The 27,377-nt window shown below is 45.3% G+C and overlaps 6 protein-coding genes across 6 annotated transcripts; 3 read left to right on the plus strand and 3 right to left on the minus strand.

Moving 5' to 3' along the window:
• Nucleotides 1–5,931: 5,931 nt before the first annotated feature.
• Nucleotides 5,932–8,348, minus strand: H6S33_013136 (uncharacterized protein; the record flags this gene model as incomplete). Its single annotated transcript, XM_044844512.1, has 7 exons — nucleotides 5,932–6,041; nucleotides 6,112–6,310; nucleotides 6,384–6,737; nucleotides 6,790–7,160; nucleotides 7,274–7,385; nucleotides 7,468–7,647; nucleotides 7,749–8,348. 7 exons carry the CDS (start codon nucleotides 8,346–8,348, stop codon nucleotides 5,932–5,934), a joined length of 1,926 nt encoding a protein of 641 aa, XP_044694845.1.
• Nucleotides 8,349–10,682: 2,334 nt separating this feature from the next.
• Nucleotides 10,683–12,456, minus strand: H6S33_013137 (uncharacterized protein; the record flags this gene model as incomplete). Its single annotated transcript, XM_044844513.1, has 5 exons — nucleotides 10,683–11,160; nucleotides 11,257–11,423; nucleotides 11,507–11,580; nucleotides 11,668–11,898; nucleotides 12,069–12,456. The coding sequence occupies 5 exons, from the start codon at nucleotides 12,454–12,456 to the stop codon at nucleotides 10,683–10,685; spliced, it is 1,338 nt and encodes a 445-aa protein (XP_044694846.1).
• A 5,806-nt stretch (nucleotides 12,457–18,262) lies between these two features.
• On the plus strand, nucleotides 18,263–18,881 carry H6S33_013138 (uncharacterized protein; the record flags this gene model as incomplete). Its single annotated transcript, XM_044844514.1, has 3 exons — nucleotides 18,263–18,274; nucleotides 18,467–18,540; nucleotides 18,713–18,881. The coding sequence occupies 3 exons, from the start codon at nucleotides 18,263–18,265 to the stop codon at nucleotides 18,879–18,881; spliced, it is 255 nt and encodes an 84-aa protein (XP_044694847.1).
• Nucleotides 18,882–23,494: 4,613 nt separating this feature from the next.
• Nucleotides 23,495–24,069, minus strand: H6S33_013139 (uncharacterized protein; the record flags this gene model as incomplete). The annotated part of the gene is made up of 4 exons (XM_044844516.1): nucleotides 23,495–23,565; nucleotides 23,628–23,683; nucleotides 23,885–23,934; nucleotides 24,025–24,069. 4 exons carry the CDS (start codon nucleotides 24,067–24,069, stop codon nucleotides 23,495–23,497), a joined length of 222 nt encoding a protein of 73 aa, XP_044694848.1.
• Nucleotides 24,070–24,191: 122 nt separating this feature from the next.
• Nucleotides 24,192–26,018, plus strand: H6S33_013140 (uncharacterized protein; the record flags this gene model as incomplete). Its single annotated transcript, XM_044844517.1, has 6 exons — nucleotides 24,192–24,336; nucleotides 24,396–24,878; nucleotides 24,935–25,015; nucleotides 25,084–25,789; nucleotides 25,846–25,921; nucleotides 25,983–26,018. The coding sequence occupies 6 exons, from the start codon at nucleotides 24,192–24,194 to the stop codon at nucleotides 26,016–26,018; spliced, it is 1,527 nt and encodes a 508-aa protein (XP_044694849.1).
• A 410-nt stretch (nucleotides 26,019–26,428) lies between these two features.
• H6S33_013141 (uncharacterized protein) lies at nucleotides 26,429–26,659 on the plus strand (the record flags this gene model as incomplete). The annotated part of the gene is made up of 1 exon (XM_044844518.1): nucleotides 26,429–26,659. One exon carries the CDS (start codon nucleotides 26,429–26,431, stop codon nucleotides 26,657–26,659), a length of 231 nt encoding a protein of 76 aa, XP_044694850.1.
• Nucleotides 26,660–27,377: the final 718 nt, after the last annotated feature.

Consider the following 27,377-nt stretch of genomic DNA (forward strand, 5'->3'; position numbering starts at 1 on the left):
CTTGCCAAGGGCGGGAAGGTAGGAAAAGAGTGGGATCACAGCCACAACCGGCAAAGCGCAGGGATCATAGCGGGCATCAAAACGCGGTCTTGGGTCGCGGTCGGACTCATGAGGTCTAGGCGTAGAATGAACATCCAGTCTTCCATCCAAATTGCCTTCTACGAGGTCCGTAAATAGGATTTGATGGACGGTTGTGAAACGGTGATAGCTGAAGATCTTGAACCTGTGGTCCGTAAAGCGGGAAATAAAAAGTAATTTAGCTACTGGGGCTGTTCAAGGTGATCATCAGGAACTGATCATGCACAGCATGCAGGTACGGTCTTGTCTGCGCACGTGGGTGTTTGGAGAGACCTGAGGACCTCATGCTCAGTTTAGAAAAGTTCGTCTCCTCCATATGTAGGTACAGTTTTAAGAGCACCCACTGGTTTCTAGAAAGCAGCCAGCTCACCGGAAAAACCTTTCCCCTATTCGCGGCAACTGAACTATCAGTTTAACCTCTAAGATAAGCAATTGAATTCAGAGTATAACACGCAATTGACATTCAGGATCGAATGCACTCTTGAATTCCCTTCCCCCTAATTAACTCCCAACTCCTCAGTCTAATTGCCTCATGGTCCAGAGTTACATGCAGTAAAAAAAACACCTCCTCACATACATACTACAACTCACGGGAGTTCGGCTACACCAATTCCAATTGATTCCAATCCGTTACCATAGTCATTTCATCCCAGGGTTAGGGTTCGTCTCTCCTCCCTAGACCTATCGGTAATTAATCATCTTGGAAATCTCGGCAGACAACCTATCTCGATAGGTATTACGCCCCGATCTGTTTTTGGAACTATGCCGGGAGAGGTTTGAGTAATCAGGATTCAATTCACTAATGCGATTCCTCGTTAGTTCAGGCAGAGTCCCAGAGGTGTGGGTTTGTGGTCACGTCCCATTGGCTATGGCCTGTTATGCAACGCCTGATCTTAGTTCTCCGGTTGTGCTTCATATGCTGCACACCTGAGCGGAGGATGGCCAGTGAGGTGGTTTCCTCGTTCAGAGATTTTCTTCTTTCTAGCTTGATAAATTCTGCTAGGTAGATGAAATGTTTATCGCAACTTAAGAAACCCTGGTGACAGCGTTATCCCTTAACTAAGACTGAGACATACATCTAGAGAGTTGACTATCATACGCTCCCAGTGCATGGACCTACTACTTCTACTTTCGCTTTGACAGTTCTTGTTTCAGTATGTGGGGCAGTGCTATAAAGATTTGAAACAAAATCTTGATAGGTACGTTAATCAATCAATAATATAATTGTCACTGATATGGTCACGTGTGGTGTTGTAAACGAGTGATGATGTATGAAGACGGACGGTTGTTCATTTATCCGGGTACGCAAGATTGCATACATAGAAGTCTCACAATAGGATCCTAGATCATCATGCATATTTGAGATATTATGTCATTAATAATGCTTCTATATGAATAAAGAACCGCCGCCGCCGCACAAAGAGAAGATATGAGTGCCGACTCAGAAAACAGTGTCACATTAAATCCCGGAATCCCATTAACCCCCAAATACCTGATCTCCAACAAAAAAAATACAAAATGCCCTGAGACAGAGATTCGATCCCAGTGTCCCGATAGTGGTGGCAGAAGTAAGAGTTTATATTGAAAATCTAAGAGTTCGTTAGATTAATTTGTATAGATAAATAAGCTGAAATTGATGTTATATACCTCGTGTCTGTCATTCACCACGCGCACCATGGATGCTTTGAGACATCTCTGCAACCATGGAACCTTTGGAACTTTTTTTTGTAGTATTCTTCTTTCCTCCTGCGTTATCGAGGGGTGTTAAAGGGACAATGAGCTTTTCCATTCGACCGATTCCTGAGCCTTCGAGGAAGCGACCCATAGGCGTACAGAATGAGCTAGTTTGTTTACTAGTTCGAATGTATTCGGTGAGATCAATACCAGATATGACGACTCTGTGGGCTTGTCTTAGAAATTGGGACTATATGTAAAAATAAAAAGGAAGTTACCATTACCTTTTATCGGAAGTGCCTTGAATTATGGCAGTCATAATTGATGTTTGGAATATGTAGTGATATCGGAGGTGGTGATAGTGATAATCTCGATAGTGGTAATAGTACTGATAATCGTGGAATTTATGTAAGAGTACTATTAGTGGATGCCGAGGTGTATTTTGATATTCTAATTGGGATGTATTCTTTTTTTTTCGTTGTCTTTTTGAATCATCCGCGCTGTATGCCAGAATATATATACTCCAGCTAGTTCTCAGCTGCGATATGCCTTGAATGCACGTCCAACAATTCATCGTGACTGACGCCGCCTACGGTAATAACTCGGGTGATATTGTTATAGGATGCTGTCCTTCCAGTCCATCCATCGTACGACACATAGTTTACCTTAGTGCAGATTTCCTTTTCCCACAGAACAACGTATGGAACATCAATCTGCCTCGAGATTTAGCCATTGGCGCACTGAGGTCTAGGCCCTTACATAGGCATCTGATATGAAAAGAAAGAAAGAAAACGGTGGGAAGATGTCTGTGAAGATCTTCGGGGAGGTAGGACACATGGTTCTCAGGCAGTATTTTCTTCTCGGCGCGCCATGGGACGCCATGCACAAGGTAAATAGGGCAGACTTTTGAAAAAAAAATGGAAGAACGGATACCACGTAGGATACCAGTACAAGAGCCAGTGGCTTACTTGTCAATGCGTATGCAGAATTGAAATGCTTATTTCTGCGCACATCATTTAGATTTGGTGACTTCCTTTCCTTTTTTTCAACCCCAGCCCTCCTACTACCATTCCAATCTTGATAGTACCGAGATCTACTATCAAAGGAAACCAAGAAATTATGGCACCACTTCGAGGTCATCGTTGGAAAGCCGGTTGAAGCACTGCCGTATTACGCTGTGCTCGCTTCGCCTAGACTGCAGTAATCAAAGATATGTCCAAAAGAAGTTCTTTCGTGCTTGTGTTTTCGTTTCTTTAGTTCCTGGGTCGTCTTGAACTGTTTTGGAGTTGCATGCGGCTGAGAATTAAGAATCGGCCGGGCCAGTGTGCTTGCAAAGAATCAAAGATCTAGTTATCCTGGAGACGTCATTGCGTAGTGGTTGTGGTGGTTTCAGGGTAGCAATGCCCCACTCCCAACTTAACGACGACATCATGCAGGAACAAAACACCGGTAGACAGGGCAGAGACACACAGGGTCCGCCGCGACTACTCGCGACAGTCCTGAGCATCGGTAACCGGCCCGTAGCATTTTACTGGAACATACCTTTGCGCGTGCGACGTGTTTTAGACTCAAACAGAGAGAGAGCACCACCCCCCACTCCCTCCTCTACCTCCTCTACCTCCCCACCCCACTCGCCCCGCCTCCTCCACCACGAAAATACACGAGAGACCTCCACTTCAGGCTCCAGTTCAACCAGATCATTACCTGTCCCAGCATGTATGTACCTGTCTGTCGAAACATCCTTCAACCTCCGTCCTGGCACGCGGCCAAAATCATATAGGGACATAATGTATACGTAGCGTGTAACCAATAGGTACAAATCTTCGGTCTCCAGAATAAGACAAGCGTTGAGAGCAACGTTCGCCAAACAACCTCTTCTGATCCTCTTACGGCTTCTAGAAACACTTTATTTGCACTCAGCTACCCTTTATATCGTCGGCATTCGGGGATGGTCCCTACAGGAAACCTAGCGACGTCACCTTACAGGTAGAAAGAACCCGCTTCCCCAACAGGCACAAAGATAGGCGGTTTCGCGTCAGCACTAAGTACTTACCACTACCACATATCACCCTCCGATCTCGCTGTCGAGCCTTGCCTTTTCCTTTCCTCTTCCCCCCTCCTCCGGTTCCTTCTTCCCCTACGACAAACCTTGTTTCCATCATCATCATCATCATCATAACCTGTTTTCTGAGGTGAAGAAACATGTGCAGTTACGTAGAGTGGAGGCGGCCAGCCCCGAGCAACAATGGTAGTTCCGGATGATTTACACCCCGCGACATCTGCATTGGATCTCACGATCATTCGAATCTGAGTCAACAAACGGGAACTCGAGGAGCACGTGGCTCTACAGAATAGTTTTTTTGACATTTCTACACTCCTGCTAAAAAAAAAAAAAAAAAAAAAAAGGGGGGGGAAAAGAAACATCCGCGGGGACATGGGAATGAGGTGGGATGAACTACAGGATGAACAGCTGACGAAAATAAGAAGTATAGACACCAAAGGAAGAGTCCGGGAAACGCGTCATGTTCCTAAAGGACTCAATGCTGCACCGGAAAGGTCTAGAACCTGTTGGGCCTGAATATATTGCTGTAGGTAGGTACAGTTAGGTAGCTATCCTCCACATAATATCACGATGCCTGAGTTTTGAAGATTCTTCCCTAAAGCTTACAGAGGGCGCCTTGCAGATCTTGATAACGCCTTTGGGCGAACCTTTCAGCCCACTCAATTCGGTCATGGGACAATTTCGACAAATTGACAATTCATTACTCCCTCCCTCAAATAGAAAATATCAACGGATATATCAAACAAAAAAGGAAAAACACAACGCACAAAGCACAAAGCACCGGGGGGTTCCGATAAAACGGACAGCACAGTGTCCTAGGATGTCAAGATTCTTTATATTGATCGATTAATCACTTGTACTTGGTGCCAGAGGCTGTACGGGACAGACTTCTGTACATCAAAATGCACCCTTCCCTAATTGACCCGAACACTAAGTACTCATCGTCATCGCCCTCCATCTTTGGCCCTTGTAAGAGGACTGACGGCTGCCTGCTGGTCTACTTGTACTAGCTGAGACGGCTGAAATATCGACTTGGGTGGCTGCCTGGCTTGAGTATCACGAGTGCAGAAAAGAAGCAATGAGTAAAGCTAGCCTCACTCGGGCTCACGCTCGTGTTGGTCTCGAGAATAGACTTGCCGTACTGCGGGCGTACATACAGACGTCTGTAGGCTGAACATGCCCTTTCCTTGGAAATGACGCATCTTAATATGTGTCGTTTCCTCAGTATTCAATTGTTTCCCTTATATCATGGGATAGACAGTTGGGATAACGACTGAGAAAGTACTACTCAGTTCACATATCGTCACTCGGTGCGGTGTTGAAAGCGTTGCCCAGGAAAAAGAGCGTTGAGATGATAAGGGTCCAATGCGCCCAGATTCGAATATTAATTTAATCCTAATGCGGTACTGATGGAGAAAGGGGGGGCTGGCTAGTCGGATGAATCCATCGATTTTTTTTCTTCCCCACATAAAGGATGGCACTAAGCTCTCTGATAACCAAATTCAATTGTCGAATCAAAATACGTACAATAAAGGGAAAATATAACTGCACCACACTTATTTATTTGAACAATGAATAGAGTTCGACACGCCGAAGCAAAGCAAAGCAAGTAGTAAAACAAACGCCTCCCAGGACTCCTCGGCTGCTCAAGTATGCTCAAGTAGAAAACTAAGACCAAAAGACCGTAATAACAAGATATTGCCGCCGCAGCAACCCCAAAAATAAAAGTAAGATCACCTAGAAAGTAAATAAACCTTATAACGTGAAAATGAGAGATAAGAAATGAAATGAAAAAAAGAAACGAACTCCCATCTACCTATTCTACCAACCAACCAACCAACCAACCAACCACCCACTGTAACGATTGTTATGAATAGTAAAATCGTGACAAACCTTCCCAAACTCGATATTCCTGTGCGCGCCGTAGTCCCTCTCCAAATGAATAACTCCAGTAAACGAATAACCCTTCTGTTGCTCCGTTAGGCCGTTAATTCATTGTACTGTTTTTTTTTTTTTTTTTTTTTTTTTTTTTTACTTTTTTCTCTTGGTTTTTTATCCGTATTACCATATTCCCATTGGCCTGCCACAAACCTTCGTATCTAGAGACAAAAAATGTTTCAAGGTGAGGGTGATGAGACCGGCTTCCATCCTGGGAAAAATAGTTGGGAGCACCAGTACATGGAGTCTTCGTACATTTCCTTCTCTTTAAGTAACTTCAATCCGCTCTCTGCAATATAAGATTAGCTTCTGTTATTTCTTGCTAAAATAATTGATCCACCCAATTGGCAAATAAATACCTTGTTGCTTTGTGGCTTGGATAACATCTTTCATATATCTGATCTCATCCTCATTGGACTTTGCCAACACAATAGTGTCACCAGACTCCCAGTCCACAGAGAACGGAGCGTACCCCTTGCTGACGTGGTGGAAGTGGGCCAATAGGATGTTAGCACCCTGGAAGACCGCATCGATAAGATGATAATTGGAGAAACGATTCTGCAACAAGGCAGTGTTAATATTTGGTACTTGTGATACGTGTACAGGAGGCGATAAGGGGGCCAATAGCAACCTGTAAACTATAACGCATCGCAAACCAGCGATCGTGCGCAATCGTGAGTTCCATATTATGCAACAAGATAAAAATGGTCAGGTAGATCTCCAAAAAGTCTTCCGGCTTATTATTGAGAACCTTCTTTTGCAACTCTTGAAGAAGTTTCTTTCGTAGTGGGATTAAAAGCTGGTGGATTGTAATATTATCGATCTGGAAATCCATGATTGGGGTAACCGGTGTTTTGCCGTAATACGGGCTACCTTCATCCATGGTAGGTGTCATACCGAACGTTTCGGTTCCGACGATTGACCATGGAGTTTCGATGATCCGACTGGCGACCCAGAGTTTCAAGGCGTTCCGCAGTAGCGAGGACTATGAAGCTTTTGGTCAGTAAGAAAATAAAGCAAAAGTAAACGGCACGTACCCCTTTGGAATTGCTCATGCGTAGTGCCATTGAAAACGATTCCCACAAGATCAAGTTTGAGCTAACGTGTTCTTGGATGTATCTTATGGTGTTGTCCTCAACATAACGGTTGATAGTTCGTTGGGCATCATCGATATCAGAGATGGCAAAGGGGGGGCAAGATAAAGCTCCGACGTTTCCGCCGTTAGCTACCCAAGTGTATGTGTCTCTGTCATCAGGCAGAGGCTTGTACTGCTTAGCCATTAGGTTCAATGTAAGCCCCATCCCTTGCGTGATAGTGAAACCCTTGGCTGGCGAGGCCCAAACACTTCGATCGTTCGGGGAGGCTTTAAGCCATCGTCTACGAGTCCATAAGAACTCTTCAGTTGGACCTTATTAACATCGAAGTTATAGGTTAGCGTCATATCGGTGATCATTTAAGGCTTTGTTATCAACAAGATAAGGGCTAGGGCCAGCCTTGCGGCCCAGTTTTGATGGTTTATACCTCTTCGGAAAAGCTCAGATTCTGTCATACGGGCTCGGAAACATGGTATGTTCGGAATCTTGGAGAAGATCGATTCACAGTACTTGCAGCAAGCCTCAGACACTCTGATGCACTATATGACGTTAGTCCGGTACTTGAGAAAGCTAGGGTGTGTGGTCGTAAGGGGCCGTGTGGAAGACAGGGGGGATAAGTACCCTTTTCTTGTTTTTCCAGCATGGCAAACAAGCACCAGTGATTCTTGTCATATGGGTTTCCTTCTTCAATTCAGGTGTAAATCTTTTCCTTTGTCTTTTCTTCTTGCTGCTTGATGAACTCGAGCTATGCGCTGGCTCGCCTGTTTCGCCGGGTTCGCCATCACTACTATCTGAGGTGCTCTATAGATACCGAACCGAACATGATTGTTAATCACAGTGTTTCTTATGATCATGAAGAGAGAGTAAAAAAAGATGAAGAGTACATGGAATGGAAGTAATACAGATTTTCTCGCTGGTGCGCTAATAACAAGTGGCTCAGGAGCCTCGCTGTCACCCGAACTGCTGCCAGGTGTGTTGAAGCCGACCGAGGAACCCGACGTCTCAACGCCCGTGTGTCCACCACTACCCGAACTCGAATTATAACCAGAGCAGTCTGAGGCGGGTTGCCATGCGCCGGGCTCGTCCCACGGGCCCTGGTCGAATAGTTGTACAGAGGGGTCGAGCCGAAGCAGCTCCTGATAGATATCAATGTTTTGTTCGATGGCTACTGCATCTTGGTAGACGGCTAAGTCGAGGTTGGGGTCCATCTCAGCCATCTCGGGCGCGTAAGGGTCGAACTCGTGTAAACCAAAGTGAGTGTTGTTTTGAGCCCACCAGTCATTAGCAGCAGTGATGTCTAGACAGCCAAAGAATCCATCCGGAGCGGGTATGTTCTGAGCGGCAAATGGTGGGGTGGGAGTCTGCGGCAACTTAATGTTGGGGACTGATGCATTGTAGTAGGCGTGTAGGTGTTCTTCGCCAGTGTAGTCGCGAGGAGTGAGGGGGTCGAAATCCCACGAGGAGAATGGAATCTCAGAACATGATTTCGGTGAGTTCAGCATGATTAACTTCGATTAACTGGGGAGAATATCGAAAGTCAGGAGGAGGAAGTGCGGGGGAGAACGGGGGGGAACGGGGGGGGACGGGGTTGGAAGGGAAGGAGGCTGCAGGGCAACAAGACGCAACAGACTCAGCAACGGTGAGTAGGAGGAAGTGGGGACCCGAGAGAATTAAAAGAATTGAGAGATGGTGAGGTCTGACTAGGTTCTCCGTGACGGGACGGGGGTGGGTGGGGGGAGTGGGCCTATCAGAGAAAAGGAACAAGGACTGAGTGTTTCTGAGGGTTGGTCGTGGTAGACGATGTATGTCGGTATGTACCAATGCCTACATATACGCCTATGTCTACTGCACATACACAACGATAGTAGGAGAATGGTGTAGAACGATTTGGAGCAGTGTATGTACCCAGGAGGAAAGGGAAATACAATAGTACTCAGGTAGTGGTGACGATCCAGCGAGAGCAGCAGAATTACATGTAGGAAGTAACTTTGTGGTTAGGTACAGTAGAGTTCGCAGCAACAAATAGGTGTACCGTGTACCACTATCCACTACACACTTACTCTGAATGGAGTACTTTACTGAACCGTACCATGCCACCTCCACCTCCACTCCCACCTCCACTTCCCTCCGCCTCCACCATCGCGCTCCCCCAACCCCAGACAGGAACAATGTCACGGACGCCAACTAACTATGATCGACGATTGACAGAAGATCCGGAACTTGGGAGCCAGAGAGAGCTAATACCATCCACTATCCACCGGCGAAAGAACCGTAATAATCTTCGCGCTGGATCGGGCCAGCTTGCATGCCAAAATTACTCGTTTTCTACATATTGTGTCATCATCATCATGCACATGTGCAGCTAATACACTACATGAAGAAGGTGGGCCATGGGTGGGAGAGCAGCTATCTACGGATTTGAGGCGTTTGGGTTGGCGAGAGGAATCGACAGAATTCTTGTGTTGACCCGACCACCACCCTGATGGATGGATGCGAGATGCGAGTCGAGTTGCGCGTATGTAGCACCAAACGCCTCACGCTTCACCACTTCTGGATTTCTTTTCAGCCCACGTTTACGACCACCCTGGGAGCCTGGCCAACACAAAAGTCAGCACATCAACACTTAAGCACACCTCCCCCTCGTTACAACGTTACAACGGGCATTGGCCCCAAGACAGCGAAGTTTCCCCAGACATTCGAATTCGTACTTGCACAGAAGAGATAAAGAGTACATAGACGACCTAATTCTACAGGAGTGCCCCTTCATTGCCCACGCCTGCTGAATACATCATACCTCTTGGGGGAGCCACATGCGGGGCTACACGCACGCACGTTCTTGCTCTTGCATCGCGTCCTGTAACGGTTCTTGTGATCATCCGGTCGAACCACTCTAAACTAGCACACCCTCGAGTACATAAGGCCCCAGCAATCCAGGCGAATGTTCATCGATCGTTGATGGCACTCGTCTCTTGTTTGCGCAGTTGTGTTTCAATTTATTGCGGGGTTTTATTTTATGGATCTTGATGGATTCGATGAGTGGATCACGTTGATAGATTGAGTCATCGAAAGGGAGGATTACGGGGTCATAAACGACAATGGGGCGTTTATTTACGACGTCAGAGCTAGCGGCAATCGCGGAAAGCGCTTCATACCACAGTAACCCCTAAAATCCTCCAGCGTGCGTAGTTATGATGAGGTCAAAAGTCAGGGTCCAGGGCTCTATGTTGTTTCCATAGCTACTATAAGTACCTGAAGATGCTTCTGATAACTTAAAACTCCGTATGTTTGAAATTATGCAGTAACCAGGACTGCTGCTCTAAAATACATTTAGCTAATGTAACAAAAAAGAAAACCATAATAAAAATACAAAAGTACCAAAAGAAATCAGACATATAATAAACAATACACAATACAATAACTTTTTTTGGATAAAAAAGAGACTACTGATAATCCTGCAGTTACATGTATCTCAGCTTTTCCCTTTTGGCTAGCTTGCTAGCCGCCAATGATAAATAAACTAGACGTACAAAACATTACCTTGAAATAAATAAATAAATAAACCCGGTATTCGCCATCAAACTTTTGTAAACAGAAAAGAAGAAAAATAAACCCCAATTTTAGGAAACCTCTATAAAAAAAAGTGCTGGAAGGTTAGGTAAGTAGTCAATACGGTAATACAACAAATAGGGATATAGAGAGAGTAAGAAATTAAAGAGTATAACCGAAAAAGGAGTAAAAGGGTATCAAGAAGTAGTAATAAAGAATAAACATTAAACATAAAAAACGTCAAACATCACGCAACCACCCGTGTATACTTCAATGTAGGACTCAGACGCTTAACCATGGCCCGATGAGCGACGTTGAGTGGTCACATGATCCCGATCTGTTATCGGCTCTATCGGCCAGAGCTCGGTCGAGATATCGTTGTCCCCATACGCAACATTCCAGGCAGATTTCAAACAGTCTGGAGTTTCCCACGCATGCTCTTCGCTCCTCAACCATAATCTCAACAGATGCCTCTTCTGGTCCCTCGAAGTGCCGTCCGTGAACCCTTCCCGGGCGTGCAGGATGCTCATGTTGTTCCAGAACAGGATATCCCCACGTTTATTATCCAGTGTTAGCGAGTGTTTTTCTGCCGTGAAGTGGAGCGCATCAAGCGCATCGGCTTGGGCGTCTGTCATCGGCGGGATGGTTTTTGAGCGTGGTGACACCTTCGAGCCTGTTAAGATACGCCGTGAGAACGCGAATATTATCTTCCCTGCTTGGTTGAATAGTAGTGGGCGTTGGTAGTACGGTTCTCCGGGCCGTCCAAATCTAAAAAAAAATATGAAACCTTGTGAGTCCTCTTGCCGCTATGTCTCCCCACACTGACGCCACGTACTTAGAACAGAGGAGAGAGGGAAAACTTACGTATCAAAGATCCAATCAGGAGACTGGAGAGTATCAATATGATCTGGCCTGGATTCAGCCAGGTCATTATAGATAGTCCATGAAGATGTGATTTTGCTCTTTCCGCCCTTTTTGGCCTGGCTGAGGGTATAAAGCGCCAGGATATCCCCGATATCTGTATGGTAAGGCTGAAACAACAATAATAATCAGCATATGCCCTTCCATTACTGGCCTCTCCGAGCCGATAAAATCAAAAGGCACAGTTATCTACCTGTTGGACGTTCGAGTATGGTGCTTGGCGGAGGTTATCCGGCGCAACTTCCGAAGTAAGATCAATTAAGTGAACTAAGGAAATCGTTCGTTGTCAGTTTGATGCAATTGACGTGTAGATGAATCAGATAGAGGATTACTACTGGGGAAAGGGTAACTAACGGAGCATGTTGTTGTGTTCATCCTGTCTTCCACGCTTCTCGGCCACATAGCTTGAGAGCCCCACATAAATAAGAACATTGTCCTCGCTGGAGTACTTTTGTGGTTCGAGGCCCCGCAAGACAAAGAACCCTCTCCCGTAGTACAGCGAGGCTCCCAGAGCAATAAGCCTAGGACCAAGAGTTGGCAGGACAAAGTTTTGTCGATTTATGCATGAGATCGAAATTCCTTTTGCTGTGATATGTGTGAGCTTCCATTCGTACGCTGCAAGGGCAATTAAAAGGATACATGTATGGAAAAGGCGAGTGGAAAAGCGCCGGAAAAGGCAAAAAAGTGTTGTTTCAAGAATGAAACTGCAGGGTAGAAATCCTAGAGAGGATGATAACCAGTCAGGAAAAACTTACATTTAAAGGCTCTTAATGCCTCCTCGGTCTCTTCTATCTCCAGCGCCGAAAGCTCCACAATGTACTCTTCCTCCCTCAATTCATCTCCTTCCCACGCAAGTGGGGACTCCAACTTGGTTGGAAATCCTTCCGGAAGAGTTTTCTTAAGTCCACCATTCCTCAATCGCCGTAAATTTCTATCGCGATAGGACTTAAAACTCGGAATCCACTCGATATCGGGTTGCTGTGGTGCTTGCGCAACCGCATCTCCGGCCGCCGGCTTTTGATCAGCGGCCCTTGGTCGCCTTCTTCGTGCCGGTGTTGCGGGGGAAGTATATGCAGGGTCCAGGTCAGGTGAACGTATTTCGTTGGCATATCGGAGTGGAGCCGGCGGGGCCATTGTTGCCATACTTTATGGGTTTCGGGGTTGTGGTATTTGATATTTGCTTTTTCTGCTCTGAGACTCTCTCTGACAGCCGTATGTATATCTTTGCTTTTTCCTCCTTATTAATCCTAATATTCTGCTTGTATCTCTCAATTCAATCTCCGCTCTGGTCGCAAAGTGTGATAAAGAAAATATAATAGAAAAATAAATAAAATAAATTTCCAAAAAATAAAATGAAGGAACGACGAGAATGAAAACCTTCAACGCAGCGGCGATAGGTCGAGCGCGAATAGTGGGGGTGCTCAGGAGTTATTGGAGTACTCTCCGGCCGGATAGGATTAACCAAAGAGCTGTCGCTGAAACATTCAAATGCCGCTTTGTAACCGAATAGGATGGTAGTAGACCGGGTTACCCAGTGATGATTTTTTCTCTTCCCGGATGCTTGAGCGCTGGCTGCAACTGAGCACAAGCAGAAAGTAGAGTGAAAATAACTGCAACGACAAACGTCTTCTCTTCCAACCTATCCAGTGTTGAGAAACGAAGATGAGAGTTACCACCTAGCCCTATCTTATAAGGTATACGGTACGGCGGTATTATCCCTGCGAAGAGAACGAAAGAAAAAAAAGTTCTGTGTGTTAGGGATCAGCACTCAAGTAACTGTTTGTAAGAAAGCAGCTATAGCGCTAGCTAGGCCTGTCTGTCTAGGTAAGACCTGAGGGCATGGGGGTGAAAAGTAGAAACAACAGCGCCACCCAATGATGATGATGCTGCCGGCAGGAAACAGTTGTTTGATCCACAACTACCGAGTAATAGATGATCCTCCACTGTACTAATGCAATGTCATGGTACGTACCTGTTAAGTGAGAGTGATTCGTTCACGGATGAGTACGAGAGTAAGATCAAGTAAACGTCGGTGGAACGGTGTAGGAGTAGCAATTAGGTATCGATTCGATATGTAGAGGAACGAAAACCTGCCGTTTAGTTGGAACAGTCGCGATCGATACTTGTTACTTTCAAATTCAGACGGATGGGTTCCCGTACGGTATTTCTATTGCCCTCAATCCTCCCACCCCCCCTCCAATGAATAATAGGGGTTTCGACCTAAGGCTTGAATTTTGTACCTGTAATATATATTTGGAGATGGGAGAGGACTTCAAGGACCCTTCATTGTTGTTAGCGCAAGCCGTGGAAATTCGGTTCTCGCCCTTCCCCCTGCTAATGTTTCATTCCGCGGTGCATGTCACATCGAAGGGTAGCTTGCATTGCATGCACGCAATATCGTTGCAAGCCCGTTCATTCCAGAACCCTTCTATTCTCCTCATAGAGCGCATATCCTTAAACTATTTTTTTTCTAGAGTAGCATTAACTCTTTTTTTTTTTTTTTTTTTCTTGTCCGGGATTCGGGAATGCCATGACGGCTGCTACTCTTGACTAGTGATCCCAACATTTGACGTCGGTACGTATCAGGATCAGTCTTGTTCACAAAAGCGGTGCCTTGCAGTGAGGGAGTGACTGACATACCGAGGATCCCATCCCTACTCTGGATATCCCCTTTCAAGCAAGCAGGTCTCTCATAGATTGGTGATCTCAATAGATAATGTATCGCAACAAAATAAAACAAGACAATAAGCAAGCAAGATAGGGAGAATATACACCTCCATCCTAGCTGAATATTAGAAACAACAGGAACAAAAAGGAAATAAAAGCCCCACAGCATGCCAAAAACAATTAAGCATAAAAGTCCCAAACAGAAAGAAAAAAATAAAAACCAAAAAAGCCACATTTTTTTCCCTCTTCTTTCTTCCCGTATTTCCAAAGTTGTGGCGGATGAGATGGTTAGTTAGATTCCATTACAGGTAATGCGGATCAATGCATGAGAGCACTAATGTCCAAAATAATTTCAGATGAGGTCGCGTTTGCATCGATCCGCATTCCTTGCGGACTGGCCCTGCATAAGCTCTTCGCAGAAACAACAAGGCCCTCTTGAAATGGAATGGGGGAAGCTCGGCAAAACAAAACTCTAGACTAGATTAGTACATTAGCCAATGTATTATCGTGGCGGAAAAAACCAAATCTCTAGCTAGGCATGGCAGACACCGTTTCTTTTTGTTTCTCGCTACCTAACCACTTACATATGTAGGTATCTAGTATTTATGCTCATAAGGTTGCACACCATCATGCAGTTAGTTGCTCATGGTTGCTTAGAAACGCGGGAGCTGAGCTGGGGAATTTTGTCAAACAGCTGTTTGAAGATACGGACACAACGGCGCAGGTCTCACCACAATCGTAGCCAACAAATTTGAAAAATATAGTATAGATAATTACTTACTATGTACGTACCTCGGAAATGTCTCTCTTGTCTTAATAATCCTACGGGTAGGCATGTAGTACCACTGTGCTTATCATGAATAAAATAATCATCAATTTTAACCTTTGTGGTGCCGTAGTAGTCACCGTTCATATCTCATGAGCAATAACGTCTTTCCCCTGTCTCCCTTCACCCGCCGTTTACTCTAACGTTTCCCATCCCCCCCACCCTAGGTGGATGTCCGTGCTTGCGCCCTAGGCTGCTGCGCAGAGTTGATAGACGTTAGGTCACAAACATACGAAAGGGGGTGGTTTGAATAAGAAAAAAAAAAGGGAGGGAAAAAAGGAAAAAAGGAAAATATGACTTTCATTCACGATGCATCATATCTATGTATCCCCACACAACAACATCCGCGGCAAGAACCGATAGGTCGGCAGTGGCAGCGTAAGCTAGAGTAGGAAGACCTTTAGCCTCTCATCCTCGTCCTCGTCTCCATACCCCCACCCCCCTGGCGATTGCAGTGGTATGTAAATGGTATTATGATTATATGAGTGTTAGGTTGTTGAATGATCTTTCACCTACAAACACCTCTCTCTGTACCGAGCCTCATTTATTGTGTTCTCTAATAATTATACGCAGATCTGTAAGAAAAATCTTTAATGGCAATCCCTATCCTTTTGTTGTCCATTGTTGTGGTTGTTTTTATCTGTGTCACCCAGGTCTCGCAATCCTTTCGTAAACGGATCTCAACGTCTAAACCGGGCCATGGATGGATGTTGCCCGACCTAAAAACCTTATTAGCGAGCGAGCTAAAACACCTCATCTGTACCCGTTCTTGTACCTGCAGTTGCCAAAGTAAGTACCTACTAATGTTACGTACATACATGGTACTCTACCTTACCTAGAGTACCTGCACCTCTAGAGAGTATAGCCGACCTCCCGTGATTGAATTCCATACAAGTTCCTTCCTTCCATCCTATGTATGTATAATCCTCCCGTGCCTAAGTAAGTTGTCACGTCAATCTGTCCGTCAGACCGCAAACTCGGCTTCGATTGAACTAGAGTGCCCCCTTGCCCTGGCTGGATTGATAAGATTAGAGAATACACCTACTTACTCTACATATTTCCAGTATGTTCCTGGGTCCCCGAAATTTGTTTCTTACCAAATACTCTACGTATACATGGGAAGGAAGCTGTTACTATTCCCTATCTCACTCCCCGCGGCCCATCTGCCGTAGAATATACGCATTCAGATATTCGTTCCACTTATTCCATGACTGTTTGACGATGATTGTGTTTGTTGAGTGATCGGTTTTCCCCGGAAAGAGACAGGAGACGTATGTACCTATGTGGATTGACACAATTCACCTCCTTTATCCCCGAGACATTTCCTATATTGCCCTGAAATTGTGTCCGGAGCCTCAAGTTACACGCCTGTTCAAAAGACGCCATGCACTCACCTTCAGTCATTCGCAACGGCTGATCGTCGGAATGCGTGTTAGCCACGCGTGTCCGACTATACCACTTTGACCTACCTCCCCGCGCCAGGTTACAGGAACCGAGAGATGGGAATCTGTTCACGCCACTGTCATGAGATGGTCCAATTTCAGGCTTTTGATGTCTCTCCAACGACCCGGGAACGGGGGAGGATGTTCTTTTCGTATTTCTGGATGAATGGATATCCCGGTGGCAGTCGAGTCAACCCTAGTTGGGCCTCATGAAACGCGCGCGCATGAGCGGGGAATACATACATACCTAGATTTTTCTTCAGCCCTGCATCGTTCGGGTATAAGAAAGATCGGAAGCATCAATGCTGGCCGGGCCGGAAAAAAAAGAATGTCATAGGCGGGCTGCAGGCTTAGTCTTTTGTGCTCCCGTCGAGAGAAGGGTTATTGCTTGTAAGAAGACAATACAGAACACATGTTATCTGGTCCCAAATCTCGTTAAAGATTCCCTACTTTCATAATCAACTTGATAGGTCAACTGCATCCGAAACTGACCAGTCTGCAGTATTGATCCTTGCTCATTCAAAAAAAAAACTTCATACTTCCACGATTCCCCATGTGCGCCGAGTCGCCGCTGACATACGGAGATGGAGTCGGTAGCAGCCGGGCTTTGATTAATCCGACTAAATTGCCAACCGGATAGATGCTCTTTTGACATTCGCCATGGACCTTCGTGGGTATATGTGAGCGAATTTATCAACCACCCTTGTGATAGCAAGATATCCTGGAATAACAACATGTAGTTGGTGTATTTTTTTTTATTGAAAATATCAAGTAATCTGTGTAGAGGAGAGAAAAGAGAGAACACATGCGGTACTGGATTCGCATTTGCCTGCCCGGCTGACCATTCTACCTTGACCTCAATCGAGTGTAGTTAAATTCGAGGTCGGTCTCTAGAATGTGATCTATATCTGTTTCGACGTTACCCGCAATCAATATCAAACAAAAGGATGACTATTCAAGAAAAGCTCTAACCTTTCTTTGAGCGAGTTATCGGCGGAATGTTCCGCCATTCCCGTTTTGTCGGCCAAGGGGGGAGCGGTGTCACAGAATCACTTAAATCGGCCTCTCAACTGTAGGTACACGTTCGTGAACCGGGCAGTCACGAACGATTTTCCGGTGAAGCTCCTTTCTTGCGTATCTATTGCTTAATTGAAAGCTTTTGGAATATTCCATTATGTTTCCTACTTCAATGAATGCCGATCTAGCCAGTTGAGGTAGGAATCATCCTCATAATACTGTCGAGAGTTGACAGCAACGGATGAGGCCGGAATGTGATTTTTGTAGTCTTTAAAGGACAGCTGGAGAAACGAAGGTCGGGCGTAGAGGCTAGAATATTTGCAGTGAACCCTTCTCCTTTGATCTGGCAATACAGATAAACAACTGAAGTGCTTCATCACGATTCAAAATCCAAAAATGTGAGGATTAGCACTGGATTTTGATGATGTTTCCTAGAGGAGAACAGCAGAAGTGGTATTCCATCATCCGCATGATGCGAGCTAGCTTAGCTCTGAATATACTTTTGCGCTATCCAAATTTCTGAGTCCTGTCCTGTAACATTCAACATGTACGTACATGTAGGTACACCTTCTGTGATACATTGAACAGAGTTTATACTCTAGCATTAGGAAGCACCTACATGTATGTATCTCGAGCTATGCATGGACGTTATCAGCAGAATTCTCCCCTTTCATGCTCTGCAAATCACTCGATAAGCTGCATACGACGCCAAGACACCGCGAACCCCGGTTTTGAAACTGCGTCTCGGCTCCTTCCCTATGCCAAGCGAGTATTGATATACGCGTCATCCAGAATTTTAAATTCCCGGAATACTATGCGATCGATGGGGAACTCATAGTCAACTCTAGATCATAGATACATGTAGGTAAATTACATCTACCTCATGTATGTAGACCAGATCGCCAGCTACAAACTAAATCAAATCAATAGAAGAAGAACATGAGCCCCATTACGTGTCGTGACAGAGACCCTGATAAGATATAGGTACATTACACGTATGTTCACACATGTACGTACTTTCTTTCTCATTTGTCGTCCAACTCATTTAGCCTAGGGGAATTCGAAAATAAGAAGGAAGGGATCCCAAGAAGGAACCTTTCCTCCTCTTATCCAATGTCCGACCTGATCCCAGATCTCAATGTCATAAAGCCAGATACTGGTAGGTGGGAGTTAATATATGAATAATTAACAGAATTCTCAGGTACTCCTGGTTCTTTTTCGCTCATGCCCTAGTACGATCTTGCCACATTTCAATATCCTGTGTACTTCATGTAGGTACGTACTTGTAAGATAAGCCACTGTACTTTATTTTTTCACCCTTGTCAAGCAGAGAACACTCTAGAGCGCTTCTTTGCAGACAGAAATCTGATACGGGGCTATCCGTACCTTCCCCATTCGTAATCATCAATGGACAACCTTTTTTTTCTTTTTTCTAACCTCCTGATAGACATCACATCCCACCCCGGACGAGGAGAAGGATGACATGTGCCCAGGCCAACCCGCCTACCACAATTTCCAGTGAAGAATCTAGAATCTCAGAACTCATTCACGGACTTGACGGCAGAACATTGGCATTTAACTCATTCATAAAAGAGTTCCGGAAGTTACCCCGTTGACACTCTTTTTTTTTTTTTCAAAAGCTTGTCCGAATCTGGAGCACGGTCCAAGTGGTATGGTACTGACTCAACCTGTAACACGATCTGTTAGCATGCATGCAAGGGCCGGTTTTAAATTGGACCGTACAGAATGCATTCAGTAATTGTTTCTCGGCTAACAAATGCTTGGATGTCATTATATATGTATTTTGACAATACGAGACAGTTCCATCCGAGTTTATATTGAGGGCTACATCATGTTTAAGGCGATCAAACAGCGCTCATGAAACGTTTTTGTGATCAGTATCAAGTATTACAATACTGCTCCAATATCTAAACCAGAACAATTCCCGGTAAACAAGTTCAAAACCCATCAGCGCGGTACCAACGCCCCCAGTTCCGTTGAAAGTAATCATAATATTGGTGCCGTAGAGTACCTACATACATATATGCTGCAGCCGAGTCGCCCCCATGCACTAATAATTGAACGTTCAAGCCTTAGAGTTTCTCAATATCGCAATTACGGACTCACCACCGCTTTTAATTCATCTGGCGGCTTCCTTGATTCGTCATTATAGAATTTAATTGTTTTTCCTATACTCGCACTTTGGGATGGTTACTACATGCATGGTTTACTGAAGGAACACTCATCACGGCCGGTACCGTCGCCGTCGAACCCTAGAACGAAGAACACAAGGCTTTATATACGCGCCGAAGTACCTAGTGATCGCCACTACTCATGATGTATTGCATTCTAGAAAGAATTTCCAACGGTTCTCTGTAAGACCGGTTGGCCTAATTGAGGTGCTACTAGTACTATCACTCTAGGAATTTACATAAGAGACGATCGATATTTTATTTATTACATCAGGGGTGGACTATAGATATCAAATCTCATAGCTTAAGCTTATATAAGCTTTGCTAGCTATAGCTACATGTATAGATATGTATATCTAACTGCTTCATATTTTAGACGACAGCCACCAGCTGCTTTCGGATATCTGGAATTTCAGGTAGGCATACATGCATATATCATTGGTTTGACGTATTCAAGAAACAATCTTCACACTCAAAAGTATATACGTGCATGTTGCGTGTTCGAAAATAGGTTGTGGTAGTTGGAAAAACGTATTTCTGTAGTACGTCGGCCCGGATCCCTTGTACGTCGACATATACATGTAGCTACCAATGATCTAACTTCAGATCTAGAAGTATAGAGAAACACCTCCGGTTTAGGCATATAATCTAGCCTGTGCTACCTGTGAGTATAAACCACATTGGAGAACTCGAAGATTATGTTAATTGCAGTACTTACATATCGCTTTCTCTTTTCGCCAGCCAAATTTTAGAATTCATATAGCGTTATATTTGTATATAAGTATGTACATACTTACTTTGCATATTAGTATCTGATTGGATATTGCACTTCCTATACTAAATACTACATAACGTTTTAAATTTCTTTCGTGCATGTACAGATGACAAACTCAATCCCCCAAAGAGCCAACCACCAGCGCAACGGGTAATCTCCATGGCCAACCTTATTGTGGGGGCTAGCAACCTCACCATAAATATACCAATGCTTCCGGGCTGCATGCTAGTACGATGCGTTAGCTTGCTCGTGCATATACATCCCGCTATACAAACCGTTTAATTGATTTAAACCGGGTCTGGATTCCATTTAATATTTGACATTTCCGAACAAAAACGGGCCCGCATACTCATACCTACTGGGCCTTGATTAGCTTTAGAATTGATAGTAGAGCCAATGCAATATGCAGAAGTACTGTGCCTGATGAAACAGATGCCTGCACTTTGGAGTACATATGTACTGCAGCTGTACTGTAGATCTACCGATTGCTCACCATATTGCTGCAGCTAATCCATAATGGAGATGGTACAAATGTAGTGATAAAGTGGCGTGATGATAGACGATACCCCTTAGTTTACGCCATGGCTTTGTGCAGCTTCGTTATTGATCCTTGGGATCGATCTCTCAATTGGGTGAAACAAAATCCCACTTTTCGGTACGTTAATTGTGCATGATTGGAGAAAAGGCCTTGTATGAGGATAGGATGGTTGTCCCGGCCCACGCATGCATTTGGGTTCCAGGTTGACTTGATTCGATGGAGCTGGAGCATTCGATCAGTACTAGCGAGTTGAATCCCCCACATTAACGAATCGAATGCCGGGAAACAAAGTATGGTACCGAAAATATCTCCGGCCGGGTCTAATATAGTTTGCATTTTTTATTCCAAACTTAATCGCATTGGGCGTTTCTCTTAACAGATCATCTAATCAATCTCAGGCCATCTGATTACGAGTACAAATGACTACATGTATATATGTATATAAATCACTTTCTTTTAGGGTGCTCAACAAGCTGGCGCTAGCTATAGCTGTCATAACATGATACAGGCGATCTCTAAATAATATCACATCACTACCTGAGCCAATATAACTAGGCTTACTAGTAGATGACTATATATATCGTAAACACTTTCTCTCATTCCATATTAGTAGATCAATGATAAGAATATTCTTCTTACACAAAAGAAGTCCGCGGCCGCCGGCTTCTTATCTTTCTGGATCATCTTCCGCTGATCGTGGACGGACCAGACTACAAATTTGTACCAGATCATAGAGAAATATGTATCCGGTGTTTCAAGAAGATCGTTCGGCCTTTCCGTCACAAACTCGCGATTTGATTTGCAATATGCCTACTTTGAGCGCCTGTGTCCTACTAAGGGGCTCACCTGTGCCACTGATCTGCTGCGTATGCAGGGACAAGCAATTTATGACAGCTGTGATCACCGATCTTAAAATGTTAACTGAAACGAGACTATTAGAAGTCGATAATGCCCGGCCCGCGCTCTCTCTGGGTATCAACCTCACGGCGGTTCGGTCCCCGGGATAATATAGAGTATTGGACTTCGATCCGCGCCAAGCGCCACTGTATACACGGGTTTTGAGGTACAATACTCCAAATCCACTCTATGCGCTCGGTAGAATACTTCAGACACATAGAGATGTATATGGTGAGTCGGGGTCTTGAAGGCCTAGACTTGAGGCTTGTATGCGCGTGTAATGACTGAATAATGGATACTATAGTACCTATAGTACATACCCGTGTAGCTTATCTATATAATCTACATAGCGCTAGCAGGTAGCTCTACTAGAGTATATCTGCTTTAATACTGCATAAGTACATGTAAGTACGTACCTGTACCTACATATACTTTCCAGTGGGATTATAAACGTCTACACGTATGTGAATATGATAAGGAGTCGGCTGCTGACCAATTAAAATCAACATTGGTATGTTTTCCTCTCTCCCCCTCTTTTTTTGTTTCTTCATCCGAACCCTTGTTCGTTAACAGGCAGCTTTCTTAATACTTGTAGTGAACGTTTGCAGTTTTACTGGGATGTGTTGACTTTATCCTGTATCTTGGCATGCCACGGATCTCTAGTGCCGTATCTGCTTACTACACAAACGTGTTTACATGTACCGACATTTATAGAAAGGGCACCCTTCCTTCTCTACATCTCTTCAATCTATCAGATGATATGATGTGTATGGGCCATAAGTGCGGTGCTGATTTGTTTGAACAGTTTCAACGGTCGAATTCAAGTATCTACATGTATACATTGTATGCACCTTGCCAAGTCTTCTACTAAATGAATTAATTCAGTCAGTTAGTCTGCCAAGTCTCTCACCGTAGACGTGAAAGGCGAGTGATCTTTCGTGAAGGTGAGTACGAGTTCTTTCCTCGTGCTCAACCTAAAAGCAAACACGTGGCATTTTTAGCCTTACAAGCGAGGAATTAGAGCTGTACCGTAAACTAGCATCTCGTTACATGTAGTACATGTACCTCTTGTATGCATCCACATACCATATACCAAGACATTGAAACTAATTTGCTTAACTACGTAACTGACGAGCGGTCATGAGGACTTGACATAAGCCACATCTGACATGTATCTATTTCACCTCTCTCCCCCAGCAACATCTCTTTTTGAAGAATCAGCAAATTCATCGAATCAAGTTGAATACATCCCGCGTTGAGATACCACAACGCCTACTACACCAGGCATCAGACAAACCGAATGGTCTCGATACTGAAATCATCAACGCACATATTCTAGGTTGACATTATAGTACCCCTGCATTGTGAACGGGCCGTTCTGGTAAATTATAAGACGAAAAAGAAAGTTGAGGAAGCGATCCTGGTGGTGGTGGTGGTTCGAACTGTCCCTGTTAAGTACTTACCGAGGAGTGTCTCCATAAATTTCAAAATTTCTTATCAGGCACAGCCAAAAAAAAATCAATATAGGGTCTGCATGGAACTTGATAATATATTTCTATCTCCGACTACGAGTGGAGCAATCCTATGCGATGACTGATGGAGGTACAAGACAGTCATTCTTATAAACATCATGGTGGGTTCTCGCGGTCTTAGACAAGGCTTTAGTGGTGCATCCCTAGAAACTGACTGGGACCGGGTTCACACCTTTTTTTACATGCAGGTCTCCTGGAACGACTAATAACAGCAACTTATTACTGCTAGCTGTCTTTCGACCCGTATTTAGAATCGCCGAATAAATATGTTTAATATCATGAGTGGCAAAAGAATTCAATCAGAATAACCTCCGTGGAAAAGGGAGGTAAACACTTTGACCTGGCCATGGGGACAAGCCCAAAACGCTGAAAGAGCGGCTCTCCAAGTCAGACATGGCTGACTGACTCATGGGAACGAATGTGCTCACCCAAAAAATAAAAGTTGTCCCTCGGCTCATAAAACGAGACACATACATGTATCGATCTACATATAGTCAGCTGGAGACTTAGATACTAATAGCTCTGACGATCGTGAACTTCTTTTTTGCACGAAAAATAATTCTGGGTCAGCAAACTGATAAATACATTTCTCACCATTGTAAAGTACATGTATTCTTAACGTCAGGAGCTCGTATTCATCCCTGAGTAAAGAGTGCAGTTTAGGCTTCACGTGACAGCTAATGACGCACTATGTCTTGGCAAGCCTCGGTCCATGCTTCGATATCTAATCCATCTCTAGCTCTCCAATCCGAGTGGCCCACGATAATTAATAACCTCGAGGGAAACGCGATTTCACCCGTAGGTCTTCGGAATGTTATTACATACGGTCCGAAGGATGCCATTTTCTAACGTCAGCTCCCTCTGCATCATATGAATCCTGCTTTCTGTGTCTCTGTTCTGCCTTAGATACGAAGGGACGCCCTCTGTTGAATTATCCACCACCGTGCACCAGGCCCATTAAAAAAAAAACAACACACATCGCCGGTTTGAAGATGTCTACCATTGTACGACGCCCGGCTGTAGTCAAGTCTCATCTGCCTGATATCGGCCGCTGTTTATATGGGAGTCCTAGCATCCAGAGCCCCCGGCATCAGAAAAGGAGTTTCAGCATTGAATCACTCAATGCAACAAAAGGAGGTGTGCACATATCATGTGCAAAGAATTTTCTCCGATCTAATTAGCTGACATCTGCACAGACCGAGAAAGGGTCCTAATCCTCGGCTCCGGCTGGGGCGGATTTGGCCTTGCCAATAAGCTCTCACTAAAGGACTACCAACCCCTCATAATCACCCCGCGCACCTACTTTGTATTTACGCCACTTCTGGCCTCAACTGCCGTCGGAACCCTCGAGTTCCGTACTGCGATGGAGTCATCCCGTTCTCGGGATGGCGTGGAGGTGGTGCGTGGGTGGGCGGAGAGCATTGATTTTGCCAAAAAGGCGGTTACGGTCGAGGGCGCGCTTGAGAAGCGCCGCTCAAACAATTCTCCTGACGGGGAGGGTCAAGAGGGTACTTTGGTAGGAGGCGGGGGGAATTCGAGGTTCGAAGTTCCGTTTGATAAAGTTGTGATCGGTGTTGGAGCTTATAGCCAGACATTTGGAGTGCCGGGGGTCAAGGAGCATGCCTTCTTCCTGAAAGATGTTGCGGATGCGAGGAAAATTAGGAAGAGAGTTTTGGAATGTTTGTAGCTCCACCCATTCTGTGAGGGAAATCGAGCTAATATATTGCATATCCAGGTTTCGAGGAGGCCTCATTACCAACCGCCTCAGAAGAACGGAAAAAACAGCTCCTCAACTTTGCAGTAATCGGCGGCGGTCGTATGTAAATCCTCTCCCGCTTCCAAGGTCTCCTCTACTCACAATCAGCCCGCCCCCCCCACTTGTAGCAACTGGCGTTGAATTCTCGGCCGAGCTTCACGACCTGGTCACAGACGACCTCTCCCGCCTGTATCCCTCCCTTGCTTCATACCCAAAAATCACAATCTACGATGTCGCCCCTCGTATCCTCTCCATGTTTGACGGCAACCTCACCAACTACGCCGAACGGCACTTTCACCGTCAAGGAATCCAGATTAAAACGTCACATCACGTCCTTGCCGTCGAAGACGGCGCCATAATCACAAAGGAAGAAGGCCGTATCCCCGTCGGAGGTGTAGTCTGGAATACTGGCTTGGCACCGAACCCATTCATCGCGCAAGGGCTGAAGGGCAAATTCCGCCTGGCCGCAGAGGATGGTGAATGGGGTGTCGAGAAAGACGAGAAAGCGGGGAGAGTGGTCGTCGATAGCTATCTGCGGGTAAAGGTCAAGCACGAGGAGACGGCGCAGGTCAAGCCGCTGGAAGACGTGTTTGCGATTGGAGACTGTGCGTGGCTGGAGGGGAAGGATCTGCCTGCGACGGCGCAGGTTGCGAACCAGCAGGCGGTGTGGTTGGGGAGGACGCTGAACAAGGCGGCGAAGAAGAATAGGAAGGAGCTAGGGGCGCCGGTCAGAGTGGTGGGCGAGCCGGAGTTCAAGTATAGGAGTCTTGGCGTGATGGCGTATCTTGGGAGCTGGAAAGCAATTACACAGACCGACAAGGGTGATGTGAAAGGGTATATTATCTCTGGTCCTGTGTGTAACTAGAGATTGACTGACTAACAACGGGTAGGCGCCTGGCATGGCTGATGTGGAGAACGGCATATTTCACAAAGAGTGTTAGCTGGAGGAACAAGATTCTCATACCTGTATATTGGTAATGACTTCCTCTCCTAACACACCATTGCGCGTGCTGACAACGTTGTACAGGTTCACGAACTGGATCCTGGGGCGGGACATCAATAGATTCTAGACGCATCACTTGCATTAGATTTCGGAGTATCGGCGTGGGTTCGTTATTCGCTATATTCATGGCGTTGTAGTATAGATAGCACAGCTTTTCGGTGTACATTATTCAAATAAACATCTCTTATCCATAAACACGTGTATACAGGGGCGCTTGAGGAGGATAGAGATTCTGTATTGATTACAGCACGATAAAACACCCCCTATACACAGATTCAACGCTCCAGGCCTCTGAAAGACAACCGCGTCAGATCTCCTATTTATGCCGAGTGACATCTCATGATCAATAGCAACCAAACCACACATTAATTAATTGATCAATCTATCACATAAAACCACACATCGACCAGCTGATCAATACACGCATAAATTCGAGGTCCTCAAAAACCCAACCGCCAAAAACACCCAAAATGTACCCCAAAAAGGACAAACCAGAGAAGCGCGTTCGATCTCCGATAGCGCCTCAAAGAGCGCAATGCGGGGGTCGAACCCGCGACCCTGTGATTGCCACGCTGCCATACTGGAGGAGTATACGGCGTAAAAGTCGCAAGCTCTACCACCGAGCTAACCGGGCTGGGGGTGGGAAGGGGTGGTGGGGTGGTGGTGGTGGGGATTTGGCGGGCGTGGGAGGATGCGGGTAGTGGGTGAGGGAGTGTTTGCAAGAGTGTGCAGTGTTGATGGGGATGGTGGGTTTTATGTTGTTGGGTAGTTTAAGGGTATTAAGGTTATCAAGGTACCCGGGTTTGGATCTTTGTTGGTGTTGTCGACGTGCATTGCTGTGCCTTTTACGTGCTTTTTTCGCATGTATGTATGATAAGTCGTACAATTATTAGAGGCTTTCAGTTGACGCGAATTGTTCATTTTTTCAAAGTGAAAGGGGATTGAGCTCATGCAGCTAATGTTGCGTCTGGTGCTTCTGTGGATGACATGTCGCTTTCTGGTAAATACATGTACTCAATGCGAAATCTCCTGTCAGAGAGTATTTCTCTGTTTGTCGGTGCATGTAGTTCCATGCGTTTAGGACAGACCTTTGGCTGCGGGAGTTTCCTTTTCGCTTTAGAGGCAATACGTATGAAGTATCAACCGAAACCCTCTAGTGGCTTGCTGTGATTAGGCGTGTTAGGGCGGTGTTCGTTCTTGGAGAAAAGGACAATGGTTATCCCCGCTGTAAGGTGGGGTCTTAGGAATGGTGTCCACAGTCGAGCCTACCGTGTTATCGTTCACCTCCTTTGTGAGAGAACCATCTGTCATATTTCCTATTGAGCCTTAAGATCTTCCTACACCCGCTTTCCGAAATAATCCTGGGAAGTACATGGGGTGTGCGTCTAACTTGCATCGTTCGCGGTGTGTGCGGTCGTC

This window comes from Morchella sextelata, assembly GCF_020137385.1.
Source record: "Morchella sextelata strain SCLS chromosome Unknown scls_9, whole genome shotgun sequence".
In the NCBI taxonomy this organism is placed as follows: Eukaryota; Fungi; Ascomycota; class Pezizomycetes; order Pezizales; family Morchellaceae; genus Morchella; species Morchella sextelata.